Source organism: Muscardinus avellanarius, assembly GCF_963383645.1.
Source record: "Muscardinus avellanarius genome assembly, chromosome: 16".
In the NCBI taxonomy this organism is placed as follows: domain Eukaryota; kingdom Metazoa; phylum Chordata; class Mammalia; order Rodentia; family Gliridae; genus Muscardinus; species Muscardinus avellanarius.
This window is the reverse complement of record NC_137802.1, coordinates 45,292,203-45,303,062: the sequence shown is the minus strand read 5'-3', so window position 1 is coordinate 45,303,062 and position 10,860 is coordinate 45,292,203. Positions and strand designations below refer to the sequence as shown.

General features: G+C 56.5%; 1 protein-coding gene across 1 annotated transcript in view; it reads left to right on the top strand.

The window, feature by feature from the left end:
* Positions 1-3,915: 3,915 nt before the first annotated feature.
* Positions 3,916-10,860, top strand: part of ITGA3 (integrin subunit alpha 3) — a gene marked incomplete at both ends in the record, with an annotated part of 28,761 nt that continues 21,816 nt past the window's right edge. Inside the window, 2 exons of the mRNA XM_080714044.1 lie at positions 3,916-4,018; positions 4,388-4,607. Of these exons, the coding sequence (XP_080570170.1) occupies positions 3,916-4,018; positions 4,388-4,607 (323 nt within the window). The remainder of the gene's footprint in view (positions 4,019-4,387; positions 4,608-10,860) is intronic.

Here is a 10,860-nt window from a genome sequence, read left to right as displayed (position 1 = left end):
CCCAAACTATAATGGGACTTGGACCTCACTCTTCTTCCACCGGGACAGGGGAAACAAGCTCTGCGCTGAAGGACTGAGGCTGAGGGCTACTGAGCCAGAAAAATCTCCTGGACTAAGGCTCACATCTGGGTCACTGGGGAAGGAAATCTGATAAGCACATTTACACCTTGCCAGTCCTCCTTGCCTCCCTCCCTCCCTAGTGATTTGCATTTTCATTTTAAGTCAAGGACTGAGACCTGAGTCTTAGTTCCATAGCAGAGATTTGATCCACTTAGCTGGACAGATAGGGGAAGACTTGAGACCAGTTGAATGCTGACTAGGGAATACTGAGGGGTTTTCCCCAGCCCTTTCATTTCACAGATGGGAGACAGAAGCCCAGAACATGAAGGTAACTTGCCCAAGGTGAGTAGGCAGGACAACCCATGCTCAACCCAAGTGGCACACCAACAAAGGCCAACCTTACTTCCCCAGCAGGCCTGCAGACTGAGCTGAGCACAGCAAAGACGCAATGAATGCAAAGCCACCTTTGTGAATGTTGATGGCGTCACCGTTCCAGCTGGGAAGCATCACCCCAAACCAGGCCCCACTCTTCAGCTCCCGAGACTCCCTCCCCACCCTCCAGCAGAATGTGCAGCCTGTACGTTGCTGTGGTCACCTGCAGGGTCAGATGGACCCCATCCAAGGTTTCATTTGGATGTCAAGACAAAAGGACGCCAAGCACACACCAAGAGGGTACAAAAAGGTTTATTATTTACATAACTGTGGTCTCTGAGGAGAGCAGGGCTGGCCTTTCAAGCAGGTCCCAAAGGGCTTTAGCAAGCAAGAGAGGAAAGGAGATTGGCCCTGGTTTTCTCAGTGGTGGGGGGTGGGTGTTCAGGGAAGAAGGGGCTTGCAAATCTCCCTCCCTCCAAACAGGACCAGACTTCAGACTTTTGTGTCTGCACACATGTGTGGTGCTGGGGATTGAACCCAAGGGCATTCTGTCTCCCCTATCCCTATTTTATTCTTTATTTTGAAACAAAGTCTCACTAAGTAGCAGAGGGCCTCATTAAGTAGCTGAGGCTGGCTGAGAACCTGCGATCCTCCTGTCTCAGCCTTCCAAGTATTGGGATTACAAGCAAGCACCTCAGGCTCAGCTTATTCTAATTTTTATTTGGAAACAGGGTCTTGCTAAATTGCTGAGAGCCACGCTAAGTTGCTAAGGCTGGTCTTGAACCCATGATCCTCTTGTCTCAGCCTTTCAAGTCCAGGGATAATGAGCATGCATCACCACGCCCTGCTAACCCCAGACTTTCTTATCAGCCTGTCCAGGTGTGAGACACTAGGGGGACGAGGGAGGGGCGATGTTTAAAAGCCACTGGCAAATACCAAAAAAGTTGGACTTGGACTCTTCATTTTACATGTTATTCATGTACCTGTGTTTCTCTGTCTGTGTTTCTAGGCCGGTCCCTTCTCCATGGAGAAGAGCTGACCGATTAAGAGTTGGCAGATAAAGTCAACTGAGGGGTGAGGTGAGGCGGTGGATGGTAACGTCCCTGAAACCAGATGATTTCAGACTGGTGTCATGAACTTGGGATTTCTCTTTCTCCATCTCTCCAGCCCAGACACTTCCAGTCCTCCGGTCTCCTTCCATTCCATCTCCCCCCAGATCTGCCTGCCACTCCTCCACATTCCTTCACTGGGCCCTCCCCCAGCAGTGGCTCCAGCCCCCCCCCCACATTCCCCTGGGACACTCCCCTGGAGTGGAAAAGCCATCCCTCATCCCTTTCCTGCTCTGGATCGGACGTGCTGGTCATTCCTGTTTGGGATACCCAAAGAGATAAGGCCTGGCATGGAGCCCATCTGTCATCACAGGACCCAAGGCTCTTTCGGGCAGGACCCCTACCCACACTGAAGGTCCACTCTGAACCGCTGCCCTCCTGGTCCTGGCTGTCTTCTCCTCCAGGAACAAGGCAGAGGACCAAGATTCAGCTTCCTGTCCATTAACCTCAGCCGTCTCCTGCCCCTGGTAGCCCTGGGCTACAAGGCAGACCATGAGAGAGGCTGGGTGGCTCTAGAGTCCTCACTTGGGAACAAATGCTGTTCTAAGGGCAGTCAGGGACAAGTGTCCTCTCCCCAAACACCACAGAGAAGGCTGTTATCGCAGCTGCTTTTGTTTAGGCCCGTCTGAACAACATCTGCTCAAGAGTTTGTCTCTTAAAGACACAGCAGTGGTCAGTGGCTTCCAGTCCTAGAGCCCCGTGTCCCATAAGTTTCATGACACTGGACGTCCAGGTAACCTCTGGAGTTTAGTTCCCCTCAAGGCAAATGAAGATGATAATCTTGACCTCACAAGGAGGCTGGGAGGATGGAATGAGTCTGTACAAGAGATTATTTGTAAACTGTGAAGTTATGTGAAATGATTTGCAAGCTATAAAGCCAGGTTGGGGGCCCTGCCCAGGTTCTCTGATTCTAATCTTATGCTCCCAATTCTTTATTCTAAGGGCAGTCCCTTTTCTGGTGTGGCACTGAAATTGAACCTAGAGACACTTTACCAACAAGCTACATTCCTAACCCCCGCCCCACGCCTTTTAAAAGTGAGACAAAGTCTTGCAAAATTTCCCAGACTGGCCTTCAATTTGCAATTCTCTGACTCAGCTTCCCAAATAGATGGAATTATAGGCATGTGCCACCATACCCAGCTATTCTAGTCCTTAAAAAGAGTGCTGAATTGTACAATCTTCAGGTCTCACCAAACTCAGATCTGCCCTAAGTACTGTACAGCGTTAATTACTAGCATAAGTGGTTACAAAGGGCTCCGGAGTCAGATATAACTGAAATCCTAGCTGGATGGCCTTAGCCAAGCGGCTTGACCTTCCTGAGCCTGTTTCCCATCTGAAAACAGAGATAACACCCCAATGATTGATGTGAGGATTTAATAATATCTGGGAAGTATTAGCATAGTTTCTGCTGTGCATGTGCTTAATACGTGTTTCTTTCCTTTAGATTATAAGAACACATAGAGAAAAGAAAGCTCAGGGGAATCGGGCCTTTGTGCTGCAATAAGGAAAGTCTAAGTTAGACTCAAGAAAGTTCGCGGTGACCTTCTGGAATTCCCTTTCAGTTTGATTCTTCCACGGTGATCTCTATGGCCCCGCCCACCTATCACCACCTGGCACCGCCTACTGTGCACCTGTGGGGGCTGGCGATCCCCAAACACTCAGGCCGAGCCTGGGTGGGAGGAGGGAAGGGCTGGGATTCTGCTGGGCTGAGCCGGAAGGCCAGCGTGGATGTGCATGGGCCCAGTCTGAGCTCGATTCCTCTGCCACGCACTGCGCACTAGGAAGGAGGGCCTTGCTTCCTCGTGGCAGTCGTCCTTTGATACCAGAAGGCTTAGCCCTTAGGCGAAAATACTGTTTGCTAGTTACAATGATTGATGTTTGGTTATCGCCACTGCTAAATATCTCCCATGGCTTTCCTAAGGAGCCAGTCCCGCCTCGGATCATGGGGCGGTGTGTGTGTGTGTTGGGGGGGGGGGAGGTGGGCAAGAGAAAGACTTCTGTACTCAGACAGCAAAGGAGCTGGATGTAAGGAAGAATGCCCCGAGACGCACAGCCTTCTCCTAGGGGCTCTCAGGGACGCGGCGGCCAGGCCAGCATTCCTGCCCGCCGCCCGCGGACGCGGGCTCCCAGATGTGCCAAAGCCAGGTCCGTCCCTCCGGGATGGCCGAGGCGGACGCGCCTGGAACGGCCTTGCCAGGCGCAGAGCAGGGGCTGCCAAGCGCCAGACCAATCCCACCCCCGGCCCCGCCCGGCCAATCACCAGTGCTGCGCCGGCGACGCGGCCCGGGAGAGGCGAGGGGCGGGGATGGGAAAGCCGAGCCTTGGGGGGCTCCCGACAGGTGTCTGGGGGACAGGGCGGAGCCGGGTAGGAAGGATGAGGCGGGAGGGGCGGTGCTGCCCCTTTAAGAGGCGGCTGCGGCGCCGGGACCTTTTCTCTTTCCCCGGAAGGAAAGCGGAGCCCGGGCTGGGCGCGCAAGGTGGGGAGGTGCGGGGCTGGCGTGGGGGCGGGGCGCGCCGCGGGGGACCCCTCCCTCGAGCCCTTGGTGCGGTCCGCGGGTCGGCCGGCCCAGATCCGCAGCCCGGAGGGGCCGAGGGCGTTAGCGCGGCCGAGGGGGCGCGGCCGGGACCAGCCGGGGGCCGGCGGAGACCAGACCCCCGAGCCCCCTGGGACGCGGCGGGGGCGCAGCGCCCGGAGCCGACGCGAAGCTGACCCGGGCTGGGGCAGAGGCGGGTCCGCGCGGGCGCCACTGCGCGGCGGGCTCGGGCGTCCAGCGGGCCCGGGAGCAGGTGAACAGGTCCTCGCCCGCGCCGCGCCCTCGGGCGCTCTCGCCCGGCCCGGGTCGCAGCCATGGGCCCCAGCCCCCGCCCCCGGCCCCGCCGCGCGCCCCGCGCCCCGCGCCCCATGCTCTGCGCGCTCGCCTTGATGGTGGCGGCCGGCGGCCGCGTCGCCTTCGCTTTCAACCTGGACACCCGATTCCTGGTGGTGAAGGAGGCCAGGAACCGAGGCAGCCTCTTCGGCTACTCGGTCGCCCTCCATCGGCAGACGGAGCGGCAGCAGCGCTACCTGTAAGTCGGCTGGCGGGGGTGGGGTGGGTAGAGCGTGCGCAGGGTGCGGATCCCGAGCGCGGTGCAAGCCCGGGGCGGGTCGGCTGGCAAGCCTGCTGGTGCTGGGCCCTTGTGAGCCTAGCAGAATTAGGGGGGGGGTACTGGGGCAGCCCTCCGACTACCAGAGCTAGGCGGGAAGAGATGGATTGGGGGCAGTAATCATCGGCAAGTTCTGACAAGGCCAGAACCTGTCTAGACGCCGCCCTCCACCCTTTACATCTCTCCCGCGAGCGGAAGTGGGGTCTCTTTGGCCTGAGCCCCTTGTAAACCAAGTATCTAACATTAACCTCTTCTCCTCGGGTGTGGGAGCTGGGGAAAGTGCAAGATAAACACCTAGTGGACCCCTCTTCCCCTGCCTGGCAAGAACAGATGCATTTAAGGCCCCCTTACACCTCCCATTTGGTCTGTGGCCGCACCAGCCACGCCCTCTGCGGAGCCAGACTGACCGGCCTCCTAAGTGCTTGGTTACAGGGTGAGGTGATGGGAAGTCTGGGCGTTTGGAGCTGTCCAGAAGCTCCCCCTGGCCCCTCAAGGGGGGCAGTAGAAGACAGGAGGGGCCCTCCCAACTCCAACTTGGTCTTCTGCACCCCCCCTACTCTCCTACCAGACATCTTCCTTGCATTCCACAGATTTATGTTCAGCCATCCACCCTGAGTGTGTTTGTTTTGGTTTGAAGAGGGAAATGGTGTTTTTCTCTTTCTTCTGCGCTCCTTTCCAACAGCTGCAAGGAGAAGGAGGTTGAAGAGCTAGTGTAGTGGAGGGAGATGTCCCCCAGCTGCCTCCCTGACCTCCTCTGCACACTCAGGTCCAATGGACTGTCCAGGTCTCAGAGGTTCCTCTGCATGGGCTGAGTGTGCTGAGGTTGACAGTTGAGAGAAGAGGGTGTCTGGAGGAGGTCAGGCTTCCCAGAGAAGGACAGTGGTAAGATAGGTCAGGTGGACCCCTTCTACTTCTTTGGGCTGGGTGACCTACTGGGCATCTGTTCCCACCTGGAGGCTGCCCCCGGCTGACATGGTCAGGCGGAGTTGAAATCTCTCCCAGCTCTACCTGGGGCCTGCAGGAACTTGAAGTTTGAAATGTTCAAAGTCCAAACTGCTTCAACCTGGCCTCTGCCCTGCTGGCTCAGCCCCCGGCCAGCTTACCTACCTGGACTTAGCCTCCCCTTCATCTGGCTTCCTTCTGCAGAGGGTAGGGCCACCACACCCTTCCTGCCTGGGCCCAGCAGCTTCAGTCCAGCTTCGGCCAACCTTCTATCTTTAGGAGGCCCCACATGACTGCCAATGCCCAGGGCTCTCTCTGCCCTAGCCCAGAAAATGATTTTCAGGTGTTTCAATGCTGAATCTTCATGGCCTAAGGTATCAGTGAAAGAGAAGATGAGGATAAAAAGTAAAAAAAAAAAAAAAAAAAAAAAGTCCACAATCTATCTCTGACTTTTCTATATATGTGACCTTGAGTGAGATTTTTCACTTCCTGGGGCCAGTTTCCCCCAAAAAGGGTCTGTACCTGGATCTACCTGTTCCTTGCTACTATGGTTGGCCTGAGAGGCATCTTGACGTTGTGGAGGGAGAAGAGGTTCAGAAGTCCTATTGCCAGTGAGTGTCCTGGCTTGGCGCTGTCACTGACATCTGAGCCTTAGTTTATTCACATGTCAGGGAAACCTCATGTGCCGTAATGAGACAGTGTGCGGAAAATGCTGTGTGTATGCCCATTTCTCCAAGGAGGTCCTGAGGGCCCTCAGGCTGATGTCAGGACGTGGATGCACCCCTTTTGTACATGGGTTCCATTCAAGACATTCCTTTGCAGCTGGAGAGGTTTTAAAGCTACTGAAACGCCAAGAGACAGTTGGTTCCAGACAGAGTTCTAGGTCTCCCCTTTGGATGTCCTCGGTCACCCGGGGGTGTGTCTATATCTTGGCTCATTTCCTCACCTTACCGAGTGTAGCCCCCTGGCCATTTGGGAGAGCCAGCTGGGCCAGCTGCACTTAGCTGTAGCCAGCTGTGTAGCCAGATGTGAACAGCTGTCTGAATGCACAGCTCGGGGGAACAAGTAAGTCAAGCTGCAGCCGCACATTCTATTAGCCTCAAGGTCCCTTTGGAAGAGTGGGAGGGTTCATGGTCCTGAACAGGCCTTTCCCTGGGGATTCAGAAGATTTCCAGGAGACGTAGGGACCCCTGAAAGTCTATGTAAAATGGTGTGTGTTCAGCTGGGTGTGGTGGCGCACGCTTATAATCCCAGCATTTGGGAGGCTGTGACAGGAGAATGGCGGTTTGTGGATAGCCTCAGCTACTTAGTGAGGCCCTTTGCAACTCAGTGAGACCCTGTTTCAAAATAAAGAATAAAAAATAGGGCTGAGGGTGCAGCTTGGAGGTAGAATGCCTCCCCTGTACTGCAAAATAAAATAAAATAAAATAAAATAAAAATTGTACATCATCCTGGGGGAAGGGGGGAGACACAGCTTTTCTGTTCTCCAAGAAAGCTTTGTTCTAGAAATGGCTAAAAACCCAGGGTCGACCCTTTTCACTGCCCAGTCACCCTCAGCTCTCGCCTAGGGCTCCTCACCCACAACCGAGGCCCTGAGCTCCCAGTCTCTGGAACGGCGAGGCACAGGGGACACCAAGGTGCTTTTGGCATGTTGGCAAGATGGTGAAGAGCCCTCAGAGGGAGAGGGATGGCTCCTCTGGGAGGTGGTTACTGACCCCCTGCCACACACCTGCACTGTCATTCCCTCCTAGGTGTCTGGGTGTCCTGGTCTGGCTTGACCTTGTGATCTGCGGGGATCCCTCCGGGCCCCTCTCCCTTTCACCCTTGTCTAGAAATGAGGGTATCTGGGAAATCTGGGGCGGAATGGCTGCAGCCCCTGGAAATAAGATCATGACTGAGTAGGCAGGTGCCGGGCCACCTGCTGTGCCCTCTTAAACCGTGTTTGCCTGCACAGGCAGCACCTGGCAGCTTCCAGGGCTCGTGCCAGCAGAAATGGCACAGTGGCTGTGGCTGCAGGCTGGTGGCCTGCACGTGACGTATCCTTTTCCTCTGGCTCTCTCCAATGACCAGTTCAGGCCAACGGCCTTTAAAGTGAACAGGAGGTAGGGAAAAGGCTGATTTTAGAAAAAGCAGCAGCACAAGGGCTGGCTTGGCCAGAGCTAAACAAAGGAGGAGGAAGATGTCCACTGCAGTAAAGGGATCGAGCTAGATGACGTGAAGCATGTGCCAAGGGGTCAAATATGGAAAAAATACCAAAGAACCAGGGGAAGGGATAAGAAATGAGGAAAACAGCCTGGTTTTTGCTTATTCTTTTTGCAAAACCTGGTTTTGCTTATCTGAGGCCCAGTAAAGGCCCTGTTCTCCTGTCCTTCAATCTCTCACTCTGCTACTACCTTGGTGCTCTGGTTCGAGGGCTGAGTCACCAGGGGAGAGGGGGCTGGGTGGGCAGTCCGAGGAGGAGTAGGGGAGGATGGCCAGGGCTGCTTTCAGCCGCTGTAGGAGCGGCCTCTGGGGAGGTGGCTAATTCGGGAAACAGGGCTGGCATAGAGCTGGGATCCAGGCATCTAAGAGCTGCCCCCCTCCACTCCGGGGCTGAGGCCAGAGCACATCGCGCCCCCTCTTGCTTGCTGGCCTGGTGTGGAAGGAAACACAGGGGCTAAGAACCCCTGCGTAAGGCATAAGCGTAAGGAATGGGGGCCATGGGCCTGAGTCCTAGAGCCTCTGGCCTCCTCTGAAGTCTTCCCATAGGAACCACAAGATGAAGGCTGGGAAGTTGGATCCTATAGACTTTCTTTGAGTACCCCGTCCTTATCCCTACCCCAGTGCTCCTTGGGGGCCTTCTACTTGTTGGGGTGAGCCAACCCAGTGCCCTGAACTCTCCTGGGGCCCATTCCCCAGCCTTCTCTGATTCTGCTGCTCCATTAGCCTCTTACCGCCCTGGAGCGCTGTGGGGAAAGGTAAGGAAGGGCTCTTCCGGCACTCAGAGCCCAGGGGCTCCCCAGAGGCCAGGAGGGATTTGTGTCTGGAGCCAGGTGGAGAGGTGAGGAGGCAGCTGTTGGAGAGCCCTAGAGCGGTCATCCCACTACTGTCATTCCCCTACTTGCCTCCCAGCCCAGCTTGACCCCAGAAGAGGGGAGTCCATCTCCTGTCCTCCTAGAGTTCCATCTAGGCCTCCCTCCACCCAGTCTCTGGCCTCTGAGAGTGGCTGGGAGGTGGGTTCAGTGGTCTCCAGGAGGGGGTCAGCTTTTGGACTGTCTGATCTGGACCAGACACAACAGCAGGTAGCTAGAGTTGTTCCTTTGCATATTAATTTCAATTGCATATCAACAAGGTCTCTTCTGCCCTCTGGATTCTCCAGCCCTCACCATGCCCCTAGCTGTGACTGAGGAAACCAGGACTCTGGCAGCATCACCTTCTATCCACACGCAAACCTTTGGCTATAGACCCATTGAATCCGGGCTGGGAGCCAGAGGGCCTTAACGGGCCTCTGAGTGGGCCAAGTAGGAGCTAAAAATACTCCAGGGGGGTGTGGGGGGCTCCCTGAGGAATCTTTGAGGAGGGAGGGGCCTGAGATGTGGGGCTTGGGTTAGATCACCACCCCCTCCCCCATCAATGGGCATGAGGCTGACTTGGGGCAAGGGGTAGGAGGTGGTGTGGGGATTTATTTCACTTGTGCCCAGCTCTGCTTGTTCAGGAAGACAAGAGAAGGGGTCAGCCCCCACCTCCAGCCCCCTATGGGTTCCTTAACCTGGCAGTGCAGAAATTTCTGGGCCCCGGGAGGGAACCTGGGGTCAAGTTGGTGCCACAAGGCATGAGAGCAACAGTGCCCACAAGGGCCATGGCTTCACAGGCGGAAAGCTCCATCTGTTCCCTCAACAACCCTAGGGGCAGGCAGGACAGTTGCTGTCCCCATTTCACAGATGAGGCATCTGTGGGCTCAGGGAAAGGAAATCTCCCTTTGAGGCAAAACAAACCCTGGAACCAGGTCCCGAGGTGTTCCTTTCCCACGGGCCGGCTTCCTTCTCTTATCTGTCAGGCGCCCCGGGCAGATTTCCATGGATGGTCAGGCAGTGGACTCACCCCGGCACCCTCCCCAGGCCAGAGAGAAGGTGACTAGCTGGGCCTGGCTGCCACTGTGGCCCTCTGCCAGCTGCCAGTCTTCCCGCCCGCTGTGCTCCTAACTGCTGTGCTAGGGAAGCTTTGCCCCTGCGCCCAGGAACACTTCCCCAGGGTGAGGTCTGAGCTGCACAAGTTAGGTGCAGGCAGAGGCCCCGCCCCTTCCCGGCACCCCCAGGCGGTGCATTCCTGGCTCCCAGTGGGCGGAGGCACCCCAGGCCCCAGCATGCCCAGGCCCTGCCCTACCCACTCCCTGCCGCCCTCACTCAGGTCCCAGGCAGGGCTGCAGGCGCATGCCGGCACCTCCAGACTCCAGCAGGAGACCTGTGGCCCAAGTTCTGAACTCAGAGCCTCAGGGTGATAGCATTGCTGGGTACAAGCGGAGGGGCACCTGGGAGGTACCCAGGATGCAGACCCCGTCAGGATTGAGGAGAGGGTCCCGGCAGCACACTGAGAGGTGGTAGGGAGGTGACATGAAGAGAAGGCTTGGGGCAAGTTGGCTCTCAAACTGGGGTGCACCAGAGTTGATCCGGATGGCCTGTGGTGGGCTGAGGAATTTGCTTCTTTCACTAAAATATCCCAGGGATTTCTGATGCTGATGGTCCGAGGATTGTCCTCAGAGGTACTTCAGGGCTGATCCCTCTGCTCCAGTCACCTCCTGGGGCCCACCTTGTCTCAAGGTGGAGGTGGGGGGTGCTGGGCATCACCCAGGTCACTTAGGGGCTCAGGCATCCGAGATCTAAGTCCTTGGATTGGCTTTGAGAGGAAGGACCCAGGCTTCTAACCAACCACCCCCCCCACGTCCCTCCCAGGATGTTCCGGGGCTGCAGCTGTACAGAGAGCCTGAGCCCTGAATCATCCTGCTTGCTCATGCTCCCTGGCCCTGGCACACGCTGTACCTTTGCCTAAAGGGCCGTTCTTCCCCCCTCTTCATCGACCCCTGGGTCACCCCCTCTTCTGCGGCCTCTCTGCTGGACCTGGGCCAGTTTGCTCCCTCTTTTCCTCATGTAGCTCATACTAAGCATGTCCTGTGTCCTGGCCTGCCTTCCCCTACACCAGGCTCACCTGGAGCTCAGGGCTGGGGTCGTCGTTCCCCTCCTAGCCCCAGAGCCTGGCA